At 43.3% G+C, this 20,317-nt stretch overlaps 1 protein-coding gene across 1 annotated transcript; it reads left to right on the top strand.

Annotated features, from left to right (window-relative positions):
- Positions 1-11,095: 11,095 nt before the first annotated feature.
- Positions 11,096-17,018, top strand: LOC103219649 (spermatogenesis-associated protein 31D1-like). Its single transcript, XM_073022168.1, is given in 7 exon segments — positions 11,096-11,339; positions 12,090-12,136; positions 12,724-12,792; positions 13,093-14,707; positions 14,709-16,531; positions 16,533-16,882; positions 16,885-17,018. Coding segments are annotated over 7 exon segments (4,224 nt in total). The 5' UTR covers positions 11,096-11,153.
- The last annotated feature ends 3,299 nt before the right edge of the window (positions 17,019-20,317 follow it).

The raw sequence follows: 20,317 nt of genomic DNA, 5'->3' as shown, positions 1-20,317 counted from the left end.
GGGAGCCCTGAGAAGAGAATTCTCTGATACTGACCATGAGCTTACAGAAAGTCCAGACAGTTGAGGATGGCAGACAGACTTTTCTGCCCCCACCACACAGCATCATAGGCAAAGTCAGTCGGAAACAGACTGTACTAGCCAGTACATACAGCCAAAAGCTGACGATAAGGCAAGCTAGGTCTCGCTGTAAGTGAAGGCTTAAGAGAGAGAGTTCCAGTAATAATGTAGAAAGGCTTCAGGGCAGTAGAAAGACATTTTCTGTCACCAATGGGTCTAAAGAGATGTTCAAGGCAGAGAAGCTCTGTGCTCTTCAAACACCATCTAAAACTACTTGATAACCAGTAAGTCAGGAAGCTGCTCAGTGATAAATACATAAATAAGCACTTCTACAACTGAAAGTTTCCCACCAAGAATATCAGTTTCCCGAGATCCTATGTCATCATACCTTAAAATCAGATGTTGAGCAAGTTAAAGTTTAAATTGGCCCAGAGGGAGCATAGCCAAGTTCAAAGCCGTTTCACTGACATGTCCCTTGCGTTAATAACTTGGTTTCCAAGGACTTACTGATTCATGCTCAGGGCATCTACAGTGAGAACATGTCAACTTCCCAGGTGGTGCATGTCCACTTGGAGGACACAGGGACACGTGAGGAACAGTAGCAGGAGCCCACGGTCCCTAAGCATGTCTTACAGAATGTCCAGATAAGAATTTCCCATGAGTGGCTGGGCGCAGTGACTCATGCCTGTAATTCCAGCATTTTGAGAGGCTGAAGCGTGTGAATCATGAGGTCAGGAGTTTGAGACCGGCCTGGCCAGCATGGTGAAACCCCCTCTGTACTAAAAATACGAAAAAAATTAGCCAGGCATGGTGGCGCATGCCTGTAGTCCCAGCTACTCCAGAAGCTGAGGCAGGAGAATTGCTTGAACCCAGCAGGCGGAGGTTTCGGTGAGCTGAGATCACGCCACTGCACTCCAGCCTGGGTGACAGAGTGCGACTCTGCCTCAAAAAAAAAAAAAAAAAAAAAAAAAAGAATTTCCCACAAACACTACAAAGACAGTGAGCCTGCCAAGACCGAAAGGAGGAGAGCTTGGTGGATGGGATGCTGGATTGAGGACATCCTGACCGAGGAGAAAGGGCCATCCTGTTCAAAGCAAGACATCAGAGGAGGTGCTTGGGAGCAAATCTTCCCCAACCTTGAAAACACAGCCTCCTCCTGAAAACCTTTTCAGAAAATGGATGAAGACCTTTTTGCAGCAGTTTAATAAACCCAGCATAACATATGAAGAACAAGAAAGTTCCTGGGAAAAGGGTACCTCCCTGTCATCATCTGTGCAGAACAGAGGTCAAGTTAAAAGTAGAGCTGCCTTTACTGGGACTACTGAAGCTCAGAAAATTAGGAAAGACACTGGGAAGTTCCTAGAGGAGAAGCTGGGGCATAGGCATGGGATAGATATCACCTGTCCCCAAGAGCCCCTTGTCTTCCCATTGTAGATTGGGAAAGCTCAGCACAACCTAGAAGTGCAGGTCAGAGCAGAGCCTGTACAGGGCTATCCCTGTAACTACATGGCTCCCTCCTGCAAACTGACATGTACCAAGTCTTACAGCCAACAAGCTATCTTTGTTGGCCAGAATTATCCTACAATGATTAGACAGATCATAGACAAGGACAGACAGCCCCAGAAAGTTGAGGCATTTAAGGGGAAGATATTGTGTCAAAGGCATCCCCAGTCCATGCCCCACAGGAAGGCTGTGCCACATCCAAACCCAACTTGCCGGCATCAGGTCAACCGTCCCGACCAGTGCTAAAAGCACTGTGTTCAGTGATGTGCCTTTACTAACTGGACAGGAAATGCCTCCAAAGCATTTCCAGGGAGGAAAATTTCCCCCCACAATAATTCACTTCTTGTTGAGAATCTTGATTCTCCCCAATAAATATTCTAATAAGAATAATATTTTCTCTGTGTATTGTGTTGGGGGGCATAGGTTTTGGGTAACACAAGCTTGTGGTTAGGGAAAGGTAGGAGTTAGCTCAGCTCTTACTGACCGCCTCCTTTGACTTCTTTTTATTTTTTTTTTTTCTGAGACGGAGTCTCGCTTGTCTACCAGGCGTGCAGTGGCACAATCTCTGCTCATTGCAAGCTCCACCTCCTTCATGTCATTCTTCTGCCTCAGTCTCCTGAGTAGCTGGGACTACAGGCACCTGCCACCACGCCTGGCGAATTTTTTTGTACTTTTACTAGAGACAGTGTTTCACCATATTAGCCAGGATGGTCTCGATACCCTGACCTCGTGATCCGCCCGCCTCGGCCTCCCAAAGTGCTGGGATTACAGGTGTGAGTCACTGCACCCGGCCTCCTTTGACCTCTAAAAGGTGACCAATCCCTTGGAGCTCTTGTGGAGGAATAAGTATCATGTGCCTCCAAAAGTTCCTTCTCTCCCTGATGAAGTCTGAGGAGATGAGCTCTTTTCTACCTTTTTGCTTGAGACTTATTGATACCGTATGGCAGCCTGCACCTTCCTCCCCATTCACTGCTTCATCTCCTTTAGATCAATAAGGAAGACAGGCTTCCATATCTGAAGAGAGGGTCAAGGACAGGTAAAATTTTCAGAAATAGTGGTTTAATCATGATTTCAAAAAAGCTGTCATACAAGTTGGTAGGAGTGTTTGGGGTATTGCTGGTTGGGGTAGGGTATCAGGAACACTGTGAATGCTGCTTAAGAATTTGACAAGCAGGGCATCCTCATGATTTGGGGAAGCATAATTTGACTTCGATATTGAGATCTTTTTACTAAAAAGTCACTTTTGGGAAGTAGTTCCCCTCACTGTGTATATCTCCAGGCTGCCTGGATTGATGACATTTTTAATGGCAAAAAGATCACCTAGCTGTCTGTGGCAGGAATGTTGATCGGGCAACCACCTAGGTAAAGTATAGCTGAGAGTAAGGAAAAGATGCTTTAGAATGAATGAGAAAGTAAGAAAAAAGTGAAACTAGGAAAGGATGAGGCTGCTGATGGAAAAAGGTTTATGCCCTTCATGCCCATATCACGACCCTTTCTCAATCTGGACCTAGGCACCACCCCCTTGAGGATTACCACAGTGCTGCAGAGCTCACAGATGCCATTTTGGCAGAAGTGTACATGGGGCTGTTCATTATGGACTAAAACATTATCTTTTTTTCTTTTTTTTTTTTTTGAGACAGAGTCTCATTCTATTACCCAGGCTGGAGTGCAGTGGTGCAATCTCGGCTCACTGCAAGCTCCGCCTCTGGGTTCACACTATTCTCCTGCCTCAGCCTCCCGAGTAGATGGAACTACAGGCGCCCGCCACCACACTCGGCTAATTTTTTTTGTATTTTTAGTAGAGACGGGGTTTCACCGTGTTAGCCAGAATGGTCTGGATCTCCTGACCTCGTGATCTGCCTGCCTCGACCTCCCAAAGTCCTGGGGTACAGGCGTGAGCCACTGTGCCTGGCCAAAAATGAGATTTGTTTTCTAGAGGGCACTTGAGTAGGTTTTCCAGAAAAATTTATGAATGCTTAGTGTCAAAACATAAGCAAAACAAAACAAATAAAAACAGATGTCCACTACAGTTCCCTCACTCAACCATCCTTCTCTGTACCTGTCCATGCTTATGCCGCTGACCCTGAAGTGTCTGAAGCTTGGGATTGCAGCAATAATTCAGATTTCATAAAGACTTTAAGAAGGACAAAATTGGGATGAAACCGAGGGCAAAGAACTTGTGGAGGTGGAGAATCAGTCACCCGTGGATGCTGGGGGATTCTCCATGTTCTTCTTTGTAAGCCTATCCTCTAAGTCTTGCAAGGCTGGAAGCTATGCTAATTGTTTTAAAATGGCTGAAGGGGGCCCAGTATTTGGTTTGATTTGGTTCTAAAATGAAGGCCAAGAGCCTTGAAATGAAACGACAGAGTTGGAATCTGCTCCTCTACTCACCATGTCGATGAAGGTTGTACCCTGGTATCAGACATGAGCCCCCAGTTTGAAGGGGCTACATTATCTGGGGTATATGCCCTGGCATTCATCATCCTGTGCCAGGAAAATTTAGAACACAGACACACATGGGGAGTTTAGGAGCAGAGGTTTAATAGGCAGAAGATAAGAGAAAGAGAAACAGTTCTCTCTATAGACCAAGAAGAGTCTCCAAGTGGAAAAGGCTGGCTGGCAGCGAATGCACCAAATTTTATAGTCAGGTTTGAGGAGGCAGTGTCTGACTTCCATAGGGCTCACAGATTGGTTCAATCAGGTATGATGTTTACATAGTGTACGAGCAAGGCTGATTGACCCAACCTAATCTTATTACGCAAATGGGCTTTCCAATTGATCGGTGCCATCTTGTCTGCTCCTTACTGTACATGTGGCTGACAGAAAAGAAGATGGAGCCACCATCTTGAACATGTCTAGTCCTCTAGTTCCTGCCAGCATTCATCTGTGCAAGCTCCCAGCTTGCTTGTCTATGTCTGCAGCTTGAATTTACAGGCTGCTCTTTGTTAGAAAATGATTTGGGGTTGCTTCTCTTTAAAAAGAAAAGATTTACTGAGGACTCCCATACCCTTATTATCTGCCTAGGTAATTTCTTCTTAACTCCTGTATCAGCAACATTATAGCCCCAAAGTGAAAACAATTCAAACGTTCACCAACTAAATCAATGGATAAACAAAATGTGATATATCCATACAATGGGGTGTCATTTGTCCATAGAAAGAAATGAAGTATTGATACATGCTACAACATGAATGGACTTTGAAAACATCACGGTGAGAAGCCAGACACAAAAATCCACATATCGTATGATTCCATTTAGATGAAATGTCTAGAAATGAAAAATAGAGACAGAGAGTAGATTACTGGTAACATAGGGAGGAATGCAAATATTGAAGGGTGAAGGCTAAGTGAAGCAGAGTTTCCTTTTGGGGTGATGAAAATGTTCTAAAATTGATTGTGGTGATGCATGCACAACACTGTGAATATGCTCAAAGCTGTTGAGTGGTATACTTTCGGTGAGTGAATTGTATAGTAAACAAATTATGTTTCAATAAAAACTTTTTAAAAAAGAAAGTTTGTATAGCAGCTTTATTCATAATTGTCCAAATTAGAAGCAACAGAAATGTCTTTCAGTAGGTAAGTAAACTTTTTTTGTATATCCAAAAATGGAACATCATATGCCATTGAAAAGAAATAAACTGGCAAAATACAAAAAAGGAGGAAACCTAAATGTGTATTATTAAGTGAAAGAACACAATCTGAAAAGGCTGTATGATTCTAAGTGTATGACATTTCAAAATGGGCAAAACTATGAAGGCAGTAAAAAGGGCAATGGTTGTCAGGGGCTAGTGAGGAGGGAGGGATGAAAAAAGAGCACAGAGGATTTTTAGGGCAGTGAACTATTCTATATAATACAATGGTGGATATGTGTCATTATACATTTGTCAAAACCCACAGAATGTGCAACGTCAAGAGTGACCGTTAATGTAAACTATGGACTTTGGGTAATAGTGATGTGTAATTGCACGTTCATCAATTGTAACAACTGTACCACTCTAGTATGGGATGTTGACAGTTGGGGAGGCTGTGCCTGTGTGGGGATAGACGGTATGTGTGAAGTTTCCCACTTACTTTTCCTGTTGACATAAAACCTCTGTAAAAAATAAAAGTCAATTAAAAAGAAGAAGAGGAGGAGGAGGAAGAGGAGGTGGAGGAGGAGGAGGAGGAGGAGGAGGAGGAGGAGGAGAAAGTTGTTAATATCTCACAAGGCCCAACATCAGAGAGTTGGCATCAACTCTCTGAAGTATTCCCTGAACTCTGCTTTCCCTTCCTCCTGGTAGAAGAATTTTACTTCTTTATCTATCTTCCCATTGTGTATTATCTTTGCTTGTTTTACAGCTTTTTGTAGCATATTTTATTATACTTGTTTGCAGGTCTCACTTCCTGGACTATGAGCTGTCCGAGGGCAGAGGCAATGTCTTCTTTTACTGATATTTTTACAGTAGTAGGAATACTATGTAGTAAAGTTCAATAAATATTTGTTGTGTGAATGTATGAAGAACATCTTATAACTACTGTATTATTATTATTATTATTATTATATTATCATTTTATTTTTTTGAGACGGAGTTTCGCTCTGTCACCCAGGCTGGAGTGCAGTGGTGTTATCTCATCTCACTATAACCTCCCCTTCTGGATTCAATCTATTCTCCTGCCCCAGCCTCCCAAGTAACTGGCATTACAGGTATCTGCCACCATGTCCCGTTAAGTTTTTGTATCTTTAATAGAGACTGGGTTTCACCATGTTGGCCAAGCTGGTCTTGAACTCCTGACTTCAGGTGATCCACTTGCCTTGGTCTCCCAAGGAACTGGGATAGACCTACTGTTTTAAAATATAATTATAGAGGATTTTGCCTCAGAACCTGTTCTGCTTCAGGCTTTTGGGGATCCCGAAAACAGCTGCCTCCAAGTGACTTATCCCAGGGACAGTGGTCAGGATATGAGGGTGTGAGCATTGAGGAAACTTCCTAGGAAACTGGGAACATATGAAAGTCCTAAACAAATAGTTTATCTATACTGAGCATCCTCAGGTGGTATCACATTACTCTAAGAGCTTTTGGAAAAGATGCCTCCTTGGAGATAATAAAACCAAGTGCAGTGTGAAATCCAAGAGCAGACTTTAGGGTGGTGATGTAGGTAAATTGGGAAGATTTCATGGGGTCAATGGTGAGAGTCTCATCCTATCAGAAGCCACCTCTGCCACCTCCCAAAGGCTGCCTAAAATGCTTTGGTAAGAGTTTATTATAGGGCATGGAGGTAAATATATGTAGAATGGGTGAAATGTTTTCCTGGGAGGGATGACATTTTAAACTATTATTTTATACATTACTGGGAGTCATATGTAATATAGTTCTTGAAAAGAGATTTTAAGAGGGGGTTAGGAAAAAAAACTATGAAGACGTTGATGCTAAGAGTGGAAAGGAAAAGTTATCTAAGGTGTGATAGAGTACCAAAAATAGCTTTTCGTTACTTCCTAAATTTGTCAGTATTGAATGGACAAAGTCAATATTCTTTTTTTTTGAGACGGAGTCTTGCTCTATCACCCAGGCTGGAGTGCAGTGGAGAGATCTCGGCTCACTGCAAGCTCCACCTCCAGTGTTCACACCATTGTCCTGCCTCAGCCTCCTGAGTAGCTGGGACTACAGGTGCCCGCCACCATGCCCGGCTAATTTTTTTGTCTTTTTAGTAGAGACAGGTTTCACCATGGTCTTGATCTCTTGACTTCGCGATCCACCTGCCTTGGCCTCCCAAAGTGTTGGGATTACAGGCGTGAGCCACTGCGCCCGGCTCAAAGTGAATATTCTTAACCATACAGCTACTTTAATTTTAATATTAGGGCATACTTTTTACTTTAAGAAATTACATATTAATATTAAGTAAAGTAGAAGCATTATGAATGTAGAGAATTTATTCACTAGGGCTCTGATATTTACTACTGTCTGATTTAGAGAAGTCACTTACCCTCTCTGGGCTTCGGTTTCATTCATTGATAAAATAGGCACTTGAGGTGAAGGGCAGAGCCCGTGGCTTACAGAAGCTTGTGTCTCCTAGTTTCCAGCAGTAAATATTTATTAGATGAAGACTTGGCTGAGGCTGCATATCAAAGAGAGGAGGAAGGGGCATCTCTTGGCAGATTTTATCCTCAAGGCAGGTTACCTGCTCCTGTATAATTGAAAGGAGACCTGGCCTGAGTTGAAGGCTGTCTTAACCTTTCCAAAGAGATTAGTAACACTGGTGGCCCATGGTTGTCTAATAAGGAGCTTTATAGTATTAAAAGGAACTTCAGAGAAATTAAATTTAAAGGAGTTTAACTGAGCATGAAAGATTTGCGAATTGGTTAGCCCCCAGAATCACAGCAGATTCACAGAGACTCCAGGGGTGCCTCGTGGTTAGAACCAATTTATGGACCAAAAAGGCAAAATGACGTACGTGAATCAGAAGTGCGGTACAGAAAGAGTGAGATTGATTACAACTCTGCCTTTGCCTTATTTGAACACAGTTTGAACATTCAGCAGTCTATGAGTGGTTGAAGTAGGGCCGCTGGGATTGGTCAACACTCAGCTATTGTTACAGGTCCATACTATTGAGTTAGGTTTTCAATTTGTCTAACTATTAGGCTAGGTTACAGTTCATCTGCAAGGACTCCAATATAGAAGTATGGAGTCCTTCTCAGGCTATGTTTGTTTGCTTTCACAATAGTTTAAGAAAGACATGAGAAGTTAAGAGCAGTTTAGAGGACAGCTGTCATGATAAAGAGTTTAGAAAAGAATACGTAGGAAGATGGGTCAGGGATGGGAGATACTGGGATCATTTAAACCTGACAAGAGGAGCCTGAATAAAGTATGACAGGTAGTTGGTATTTGGATATTTGCAGGGGTGATTATGTAGAATAGAGAGCAGATGTTCTCAAGTTTTTTTGGATGCCAAGGCACCCAGGAAAAGATCACATTTACATGGCCCACAGTGTAATCAGGTGAGGTTGCTTAAGACTCCATTCTGTTCTAAGGCTTTTGACACGCCTGGGTCCCACTCTGCTACCAAAGACTGATGGCATCAGTAGTATCATCCAAAAGACCACCAAGATGGCTAAATAGTAGAAAGGAGAGCCTCATTGCTCTCATCAGTTTGCAAGCCAGGAAGGGAAAGCATCCAGTGTGGACTGAAGGTGCTCTCTGTTGGAATAGGGGAAGGACAGGTTGGGTTTTATATTCATATTCATACATATTCAACAAGTTTGTGGGAAAAGCTATACATATTAATGTGGGAGCCGGGCACACTATAATGAGTGAACATACATAACATACATCCCAAGTTCACTTTGGAATGGGGTTTAGCACTAAAATAAGGTAGAATTTGGCCCTTTACATCATAAGGTGAACTACAGGACACAGGCGGTTTGTGTGCCACCTCTATAAGCTGGCAGAAACTGGAAATCTGTAATATTAGTAGCTTATCAGAAAAAAACGTAAGGCCGGTCCTCTGTCCAATCAGAGCTGATAGCTGGTTTGGTTAGAGGGAGTTCAGTTATAGTAAGTTAGGAAATTTGCCATGCCATCTGGGCCCTGAACCCTTGACCCATAGGTAACTTTGTTTCCTTAACCTTAGGGTCTGTCTTTGTAGATAAAGGGGCATCTGTTTTGGTCTTTTAGATCACAATAGCTTAGGGCACTGTAACCTATCCCTGCTTTAAGGGAGTTGCATACTTGTTACCAAATTGATGTAGAGGGTTGGGACTGGCTGCATTTGAGGTAGTTAGAAAATGTGGGCTCAAAATGACAAGACACTGAAATAAATGGAGGAACTAATTGATTCTGGTTTTGGAAATATTGATTGATTTGTCACAGGATGAGTGTATGGATATGTTTGTAAAGAAAAGAATTTTATCTGAGGACTGTGAGTCCTTTTAAGTTATTAGGCCTAGAGAGACATTAAAATGAGACAGAAATCACAGCCGTATCTCCTCCTTGAGCTATGGATTCATCTCTTGAAACTGCTTGCTATTGCCACATGGAGCTATATAGTAACCCAATAATGCCACATCTGACACTATAACCCACATCCTATAGCTTAACAGTGTGTACCCAATCATTAATCTATGTCACTTCTGTAAGCCAATGAGAATTCCTCATTACAACTTTGTATCAGCTCACTCCTTGTCCCCTTTTTTGACTTAAAAACCCACTTGTAACTGCTGCTAATTGGAGTGTACATTTAGGCCGACTTGCGTCTGTGTTCCCAGGTTGCAATCCTCAAGCTTGATCCAAATGAACTCCCTACTTATAATAGTTTTCCATTAGCTTTTCCTTTATGTCAAGGAGTATGTGTGTCTGTGTACAGAGTATGTTCCAAAAGTGCTTGAACAGTTTAAACTTCACTAACTTCAGAAAAAAAAGTTCTATAAATTTACACCTAAGATCCCTTGAAGTTTTAATTATATACATTTATTGTACACTTATTTTTATTTTTTAGATGTTAAGTAATGAATTATTAGTGAAACCATGCCCCTGAGAGTTGAAGAAACCAATGACTAATAAAATTAATCAGTTTACAGGATAGCAGATTAAACAACAAAAACAACAATAACTTGCTAAAATGCCAAAACTCTCCCTGCTTCTGAGATTTAAAAACTGGCTAAAACGGATTAAAACTATTAAGGCCAACTGGAGTTTACACAGAACAAGCTGGCTGATGTCACAGCCCAAATTTCTGCCATGTTTCAACCAACTCCCCACAAAAGTGCACATGTTACACATGAAGGAGCGTTAAACAAAACTGTGCATGCCGAGGACTTTCAGACATCCCCTTTCCTTCCACCAATCAACTATTAATTCCAGAGGCCACCCCCTAAACCTCTTCTAATAAAATGACCACATGAAAACCAGCACAGGGGACAGATTCAAGCTGGACTCCTGTCTCCTTGTTGGTTAATTTACAATAAAAACCTTCTTTTCTCAAAAACCCAAATTGGGCTTTGAGTTTCTTTCGCTTGCTAACATTAGTCTTAATCATTTGAGACAGTCCCTCTGATTGGAAATTGTAAAAACTGACTTCAAAAAAAAAAAGTAATGTTCAACATTCACAAAACAAAATAAATATAAAGCAAACTTAAGTTTTATATCTGCATTTATGTAAGGCAAAAATATTGTGTAGATAAGATGGATTTGAGGACATACGTGAAGAGTAGCAAAGCCTGGGTACAACAAATATTCCAGGCAGTATTTCAGGCTTTCAAGGCAGTGTAGTTGCTGGGGTTCAAGTTAAGGGCTCCAAACAGTAAAGCAGGACTTGGGCAATGCCTGGTTTACTGTTGGAACAAACTGAAAATTCCACTAAGATAAATACATGACATGAAAAAGGATGGACTTGGGAAATGGAGTGGCAGGGTAGGGCAGAGGGTCCTAGAGGGCCTAGGAGGGCTGGAATGTGCTGTGCTGGTTGGGTTGGGGCTGTGGACACACCCTTCTTTTGTTGCTCCCTCCACCCTCAGAAACCCTCTGTGACTCTTCCATGCTCTGTGATGCAGGCCTGGGTTTATAGTTAAGTCTGGGCACCCTCAGTGCTCAGTTGCTTCAGGCAGCCGAGCTATTCAGACCATGGAGAATATCCTCTGTTTTCTGAACAGCTATACTGAGACAGGGCTGAGCCCGGACTCACATTACTTGGATATTGACCCCAACGTCATCTGCTTGAGTGGGTTGGGGTTGTTTATACTATACTTGTTCTATGTAGTATTGATCCTGCATTCGTCACCCAGTGAAAAAAATAATGACATCCAAAAGGTAAGGAACTGTGGGTGAACACCCAAGAGAGATGCCCTGTTGTTGTTTCCCAATCCTATTCCCACACTTCTAAATAAGTCTGGTAGGTTCAGAGACATGTCTTACATGGGAAGTCTAAAGAGAGGATAGAGCTTCACTCTTCTATGGAAGAGGTTGGGCAGACGTAGGGGTTCAGGAGGACTAAGGTTTCCATCTGTAGCTCACAGACTACCTATCTGGCTGTGGTGGAGAGTTCCAGGATAAAATCCCAAACACAGTAATTCTGTGGTCCCAGATGGGATTATTTAGAGAGTGTGGGTTCTCTGAAGGAGAACAGTCTCTGCTGAAATTTGATCATGAGTCACATTCCCATGTCACCTGTCATTCAACAAAGCCTTCCTTCATGTTGGGCTGACCAGGGAAGTAATGTTGAGAGTCTCTGAGCAGAGGCTGGAGCCAGAGCTCTGTCTCTGGGACACTTGTCCTGTGAGGCAGCACAGTTGTGACTGTTGGACTCTGAGTCTGTGCCCTGGATGAGGACTTCTAACTCAGCACATCAAGTGTGGCTCTCACAGAATAAATCCTCTTTCAGCTTTTCAGAGAAGGAAAAACAGGAAATATTTTATCACCTTCAAAAATTGACAACAGGATTATATTTCTATTAATTATAGTGTCATATAATTCTTGTATAATGAATAAATAAATGAATGAGCTTCATAGAGTGTGAGAGAAGTGTGTCCCAATCTGTCATTATCTTTCTTTTGTTCTCAGCATCAGGGCAGACCCAGGAGGAGAAGGAAAGGTGAGACATTAAAAGGTAATGCCAGTCTGCTCTATCTGAGCTTCAGGGTGACCCTTCCTGTCTCTTTCATGAGGAGTCAGTCCCATGATTTCTTAGAATGTCAGTTACTAGATAGTCTCAGAAAATGCCCTCAGAAGACAGGCTCATGGGAAAGCAATCAGACATGAGACACTACTCATAGTCCCTGCTCTGCCCATTCATGAGCATGATGGAGTGATGGACCTGAGTAATGGGTGTTGCCCAATTGGTGGCCAACTGCGATATTGAGGAAGGACTACTGGTTGGCTTGGAGACACAGTTTCTGTCTCACAGCTTTGCAAAAGTACTTTAACTTACTTGATGCTCAGATTCCTCCTGGAGGTAACCACTGATGTCTGTGTTTCATGTGGTGGTTTTGAGCATCACATGGGGTAATGTATATGAAAGGACTTTACTAATGATGCCAAATACAGATGAGAACTTGTGTATATTATCAATAACTATTTGCCTTTTCCTACGGATTCTTGGGGCTATCAGAGTTTAAAATCCCAAGGGTCTTCCACAAAGTGACTTCTGTATGATTCCTGTGCCTCTACGTTCATTGCATATAATATATTGTTCTGTTTTCCCAGACGGCAAAAGTTTCCAGAGGGAAGTAGAAGAGGAAAGGAAGCTACTTTCTATTCTGAAAAGGTGATTAATCACTCCCCTTCTGTCCTGTTCCCACCTCCCCCCCCCTTTTTTTTTTTTTTTTTTTAGCATGTTTTATTCATTTCAGGGATTCCTTGTAGCCTGCTGTAGTTTTGGGGGTGGGTAGCCATAGGAACGGGTATGTGAATGAATGCTTGTGGAGAGGCTATAGTGAGGTCATATGACCTCATATATGGTGAGGTCATGGGAAGGGGGCAATGTGAAGTGGGTAGCAGGCTTCAGGGGGCCCCACCCCTGCTAGGCTAACAGACCCTCCTTTCCTTGTTCTGGTTCTGGCTGCAGCTTTGGACCTCCTGTTTCCTGCGGTCTCCTGGGCCAGCATCATGATACCACCCGCTTTCGTCGACTGTTATGCCCAGACCCCGTCTGTCAGGTGTGTAACAGAGCAACTGCTGATATCCAGCGACTGCTGTCTTGGGAGTCCCTGAAAGATGCTCCTCCTTCTGTGTCTCCTTTGACTTCTGCAGCTTCTGCAACTGAGTCATCGTTCACTCTGTCTTCTGCCCCCTCAGCAACCCCTCCAGAAGATGTAATACTGTCCACTCGGCCTAAGCCTTCTCCACTGCCCCAGTTAATTCTCTCACCTGACTTGATCACCTCCTTAGCTAACTTGTTTTCACCCTCACCACTGAGGGACCCTCTGCCACCATAGCCTGTTTCTCCCCTGGATTCCTAGTTCCCCGTAGACCATTCCCCACCCGAAGAGCTTCCCTTTCCCCTTCTCCCACAACGTCACATTCAGAGAGTGGAGCCCAATCTCTATCCTGTGGCCAGTTTGTCTCTGAACACCACCTTTTCACTTGACTCCACCATATGCCAAGATATTTCCCAGGCCATGAATCCCACTGATTCGCGTGCTCATCATCACAAAGCACCAATCCCATCTGCTTTACCATCGGAAGACTGCACTGTGACTCCGTTGAAATCAAGACTCACCGTCTTGAAGCCTTTTCCGGAGATGTTATCTCTAGGTGGCTCTGGTGGGACATCCACCTATGCCCCAACAATCAAAGGCATTGACCATTCATGCCCTGCATCTTCAGAATTCTCCTGGTGGCAGCCTCATGCCAAGGACTCTTTTTCCTCCAATTTTGTGCCATCTGATTTCATGGAGGAGCTTCTTACCCTTCATTCTTCTGAGGCCTCTTTAGGGGGGCACTCTGTGGCCAACCTCACACAGCCTGTTAATATCTCCTTTGTCAGTCATGACATTCTGGCACTCTTGGAGAGACAAGTCAAAAAAAGGTGTGATCTCCTGATGTGGAAAGAAAATGAAAACAAAGCAGGATCTTTCCCAACACAACTTAGGCCAAACTACCAGCTAAATTCTTCACGGAAAATGTTAGCCTCAATTGCTGATAAGCATGACATGGCAGCCTCCCTTACTTTTTGGGCCAGTGAAGACAAACTAGAGGGGCAGCACATCCATCAGCAGCCCCCATACTCTAAGTGCTTTGAGGACCATTTAGAACAAAAATATGTGCAGCTCTTCTGGGGTCTCCCATCTCTGCACAGCGAGTCTCTTCACCCTACTGTTCTTGGCCAATGTGGCCATTCCTCCATGTTTGTATTCTTCAATGGCATTACAAATACATCTATATCCCAGGAATCCCAAGTACTTCCCCCTCCCCAACCTCTGTCCTTGCCTAATACCCAAGCTCTACCCTTGCCTCAAACCCTGCCCCAAGGTCAGTCCCCACATCTCACTCAGGTCCAGTCCCAGGCTCAACATCAATCTCCACTCCCAGCCCTACTACCTAGTCCTCTATTCCTGATTAGGATCTGTGGAGTGTGTTTTCATAGACCCCAGAATGAGGCACGGTCTCTTACGCCATCTGAAATTAATCTTCTGGAGTGTAACATGTTACAGAAAGTGCAGGAAAGTGTGTGGGGAGAGCCTAGGTCAGAAACAACTTGAAAATGCCCTGACAGTACATTTGAGCAAGAAATTTGAGGAAATCAATGAGGGTCGAATGCCTGGGACTATGCATAGTTCATGGCATTCAGTCAAGCAGACAATGTCTCTTGCTGAGGAATCCCACAGCCAAATAAAACATCGAAATATGGCAGCATTGGTGAGTGAGGACCACTGCGTTGATACTTCCTAGGAGATTTCTTTCCTTAGCTCCAACAAACAAAAGATGTTTGAAACTCATATTAAATCTTCCCATATGAAGATGCTGTGGGGCGTTCCCCACAAGGTCCTGGAATACATAGAAATCTTCAAATTGAAAGAGGACTTTTCCAATTCCTTTTCCCATTTCAATTTTCCCTCCTCAGCCACCTTCATTTCTTGGGGAGATACCAAAGATGGGGTCTCTAACTCTAATAGACAAAGCACTTTCCAAGGAGGAAAGCTGGGAACAACAAGCTCAGTCCCTGTCCTCGACAATCCTCAACATGTCACCTCACCTGTTGGCAAAGAAAAACCGGAGACTCTAGGAAGACAATTTACTGATGCTGACCATGACCTTATAGAGACAGATTCCAAAGATGGGGCCTCCACGCCCTTTAGAAAAGGCACTACAGATTTTCAAGGAGAAAAGTTAGAAACCACAAGCTCATTCTCCACCCTGGGTCATCCTCAACTGGTCTCCTCACCTATTGATCAAGAAAAGCATGAGACCCTGAAAAGAGAATTCGCTGATACTGACAATGATCTTACAGAAAGTGTCCCAACAACTGAGGATGGCAGACAGACTTTTCTGCCCCCTGCACACAGCATCATAGACGAAGTCAGTCAGAAACAGACTATACTGGCCAGTAGATGCAGCACAGAGTTGCCCATAATGCAAGCTGGAGTTGGCCGTGAGTCAAGGGATAAGAGAGAGAGTGCCAGTAATGTTAACAGGCTTCAGGGCAGTAGAAAGACCTTTCCTGTCACCAATGGGTCGAAGGAGATGTTCAAGGAAGAGGAGACCTGTGCTCTTCAATCACAAAATAGGAACAACTTGACATCCAGCAAGTCAGGAAGCTGCTCAGTGACAAATGTGAAAACAAGCACATCTCATGAAACTGAAATTTTCCCACCAAGAGTATCAGTTCCCCAAGATCCTAAATCATCATATCTTAAAAATCAGATGCTGAGTCAGTTAAAGTTGGTCCAGAGAAAGGATAGCCAACTTCAGAGCCATTTCACTGACATGTCTCTTGCCTTAGAGAACTTGAGTTCCAAGGACTTACTGACTCATCCCCAGGGCATTTCAAGTTGGGACATAGAAACTTCCCAGGTGCTGCATGTCCACTTGGAGGACAGAGGGATCTGTGCGGCACAGCAGCAGGAGCCCAGGGTCCCTACCCATGTCTTACAGAAATGCCAAGTTAAGAATTTTTTACCAGCTACAAAGAGAGTGAGCCCTCTAAGACCCAAGGGAGGAGAGCTTGGTGGAGGGGATGCAGGGTTCGGGACATCCCAACTATCCCAACTCAGGAGAAAGAGCCACGCTATTCATAACAAGACGTCAAAGGAGTTGCTTGGGATCCAATCTTCCCTAACCTTGAAAACACAGCCTCCTCCTGAAAACCTTTTCAGAAAGTGGATGAAGACCTTCTTGCAGCAGTTTAATAAACCCACTATAACATATGAAGAACAAGAAAGTTCCCAGGCAAAGGATAGCTCCCTGTCATCATCTGTGCAGAACAGAGGTTGAGTTACAAGTAGAGCTGCTTTTACTGGGACTACTGAAGCTCAGAAAATTAGGAAAGACACTGGGGAGTTCCTAGAAGCTGCGGCATAGGCATGGGATAGATGTCACCTGTCCCCAAGAGCCCCTTGCCTCCCCAGTAGAACTTGGGAAAGCTAAGCACGGGCCAGATGTGGAGGGCAGAGCAGAGCCTGTCCAGGGCTATCCCCACAACTGCACAGCTCCCCCCCGCAAAGTGACATGTACCAAATCTTGCAGCCAACAAGCTATCTTTGTTGGCCAGAATTATCCTATAATGATTAAACAGATCATAGACAAGTACAGACAGCCCGAGAAAGTTGAGGCATTTAAGGGGAAGATATTGTGTCAAAGCCATCCCCCATCCATGCCCCGCGGGAAGCCTATGCCACATTCAAACCCCACTTCTGGTGTCATGTCACCCTGGTGTGTCCAGCTGTCCCAACCAGTGCTAAAAGCACTGTGTTCAGTGATGTGCCTTTACCAACTGGACAGAAAATGCTTCCGAAGCATTTCCAGGGAGGAAAATTTTCTCCCACAAAATAATTCACTGCTTGTTGAGAACCTTGACTCTCCCTAATAAATGTTCTAATAAGATTGGTGTCTTTTCTGTGTATTGTGTTGGGAGGTATAGGTTTTGGGCAACCGAAGCTTGTGGTTAGGGAAAGGTAGGAGTTAGTTCAGCTCTTACTGACTCCCTCATTTTACTTTTAAAAGATGACCAATCCTCTGGAGCTCTTTTGGAGGAATGAGTATCACGTGCCTCCAAAAGTCCATTTTCTCCCTGATGAAGTCTGAGGAGATGAGCTGTTTTCTACCTCTTTGCTTGAGATTTACTGATACCGTATGGCAGCCTGCACCTTCCTCCCCATTCACTGCTTCATGTCCTTTAGAGCAGTAGGAAGGCAGGCCTTGCATATCTGAAGAGAGGGTCAAAGACAGGTATGTTTTTCAGAAATAGGGGTTTAATCACTGTTTAAAAAACGTTGTCACTGACCACAGCATTATGTAAGTTGGTGGTAGTGTTTGGGGTATTGCTGGTTGGGGTAGGGTGTCAGGAACACTGTGGATGCTGCTTAAGAGTTTGAAAAGCAGGGCATCCTCATGATTTAGGGAAGCACATTTTACGTCAACGTTGAGGTCTTTCTACTAATAAGTCACTTGGGGAAGTAGTTCCCTTCCCTGTGTATTTCTCCATGCTGCCTGGGTTAATGAAATTTTCACAGAGCAAAAAGCTCACCTAGCTATCTGTGGTAGGAATGTTGACCAGACAACCACCTCCCTCCTAGGGTAAAATATAGCTGAGAGTAAGGAAAAGATGTCTTATAATGAATGAGAAAGTAAGAAAAAAGTGAAGCTAGGAAAGGATGGTCATGCTAGTGGAAAAAGGTTTATGTCCCATCATGCCCATATCAGGACCCTTTGTCAATCTGGATCTAGGCACCACCCCCTTGAGGTTTACCAGGGCACTGCTAAGCTGACAGATGCCATTTTGGCAGAAGTGTCCATGGGGCTGTTGTTTCAGGACTAAAACAGTATTTGCAGGGCTGTTGTTAACACGGCATCCCTCTCTTTAGAGAAGGTGATCTTTGTGCCTTCTTTCTAGCCATGTTGATGGCAACATGCAATATCTTCCCTTAGTGTATATGGTGCACCTATCAGGATGGACGTGTCACTTATGATCTTCATGGGCTTAGTGGAATATAACAGATATTGTCTAGAACACCTGCAGCTCATGATCCAGAGGCGAGTCCTTGACTATGCATGAGGGTTAGAGATATTTGGAGGCTCATTATGAATCTTTACAGAATGCTCCTTATGGCTAAGTGTGTGCACATATACACCCTTAAAATATTAGAGGTCTGAAGAGAAGCCTACTCTATTTATACAGACTGGGACTAATAAATGAGGTGAGCTTTCTAGAGGTCACTTCAGGTAGGTTTTCCAGAAAAATTTGTGAATGCTTGGTGTCAGAACAAAAGCAAAACAAAACAAATCAAAATAGATGTCCACTACAGCTCGCTCAGTCAACCATCCTTCTGTTTACCTGTCCATGCTTATGCTACTGATCCTGCAGTTTCTGAAGCTTGGGATTGCAGAAATAATTCAGATTTCTTGAAGGCTTTAAGAAGCACAAAATTGGGATGAAGCTCAGGGCGAAGAACTTGTGGAGGTGAAGAATCAGTGACCCGTGGATGCTGGGGGGATTCTCCACGTTCTTCTCTGTAAGCCTGTCCGCTAAATCCTGTAAGGCTGGCAGCCATGCTAACTGTTTTAAAATGGCTGAAGGGGGCCCAGTATTTGGTCTGATTTGGTTCTAAAATGAAGGCCGAGAGTCTTGAAATGAAAGGACAGAGTTGGAATCTGCTCCTCTACTCACCATGTGGATGAAGGTTGTACCTTGGTATCAGACATGAGCCCCCAGTTTGAAGGGGCTACATTATCTGGGGTATATGCCCTGGCATTCATCATCCTGTGCCAGGAAAATTTAGAACACAGACACACATGGGGAGTTTAGGAGCAGAGGTTTAATAGGTTTAATAGGCAGAAATAAGACAAAGAGAAAGAGAGTTCTCTCTATAGACCAAGAAGAGTCTCCAAGTGGAAAAGGCTGGCTGGCAGCGAATGCACCAAATTTTATAGTCAGGTTTGAGGAGGCAGTGTCTGACTTCCATAGGGCTCACAGATTGGTTCAATCAGGTATGATGTTTACATAGTGTACGAGCAAGGCTGATTGACCCAACCTAATCTTATTACGCAAATGGGCTTTCCAGTTGATCGGTGCCATCTTGTCTGCTCCTTACTGTACATGTGGCTGACAGAAAAGAAGATGGAGCCACCATCTTGAACATGTCTAGTCCTCTAGTTCCTGCCAGCATTCATCTGTGCAAGCTCCCAGCTTGCTTGTCTATGTCTGCAGCTTGAATTTACAGGCTGCTCTTTGTTAGAAAATGATTTGGGGCTGCTTCTCTTTAAAAAGAAAAGATTTACTGAGGACTCCCATACCCTTATTATCTGCCTAGGTAATTTCTTCTTAACTCCTGTATCAGCAACATTATAGCCCCAAAGTGAAAACAATTCAAACGTTCACCAACTAAATCAATGGATAAACAAAATGTGACATATCCATACAATGGGGTGTCATTTGTCCATAGAAAGAAATGAAGTATTGATACATGCTACAACATGAATGGACTTTGAAAACATCACGGTGAGAAGCCAGACACAAAAATCCACATATCGTATGATTCCATTTAGTTGAAACGTCTAGAAATGAAAAATAGATAGAGATAGAAAGTAGATTACTGGTAACATAGGGAGGAATGCAAATATTGAAGAGTGAAAGCTAAGTGAAGCAGAGTTTCCTTTTGGGGTGATGAAAATGTTCTAAAATTGATTGTGGTGATGCATGCACAACACTGTGAATATGCTCAAAGCTGTTGAGTGGTATACTTTCGGTGAGTGAATTGTATAGTAAACAAATTATGTTTCAATAAAAACTTTTTAAAAAAGAAAGTTTGTATAGCAGCTTTATTCATAATTGTCCAAATTAGAAGCAACAGAAATGTCTTTCAGTAGGTAAGTAAACTTTTTTTTGTATATCCAAAAATGGAACATCATATGCCATTGAAAAGAAATAAACTGGCAAAACACAAAAAAGGAGGAAACCTAAATGTGTATTATTAAGTGAAAGAACACAATCTGAAAAGGCTGTATGATTCTAAGTGTATGACATTTGAAAATGGACAAAACTATGAAGGCAGTAAAAAGGGCAATGGTTGTCAGGGGCTAGTGGGGAGGGAGGGATGAAAAAAGAGCACAGAGGATTTTTAGGGCAGTGAACT

The sequence above is a fragment of the Chlorocebus sabaeus genome, chromosome 12 (assembly GCF_047675955.1).
Source record: "Chlorocebus sabaeus isolate Y175 chromosome 12, mChlSab1.0.hap1, whole genome shotgun sequence".
Classification (NCBI taxonomy): domain Eukaryota; kingdom Metazoa; phylum Chordata; class Mammalia; order Primates; family Cercopithecidae; genus Chlorocebus; species Chlorocebus sabaeus.
This window is presented reverse-complemented; position numbering and strand designations above follow the sequence as displayed.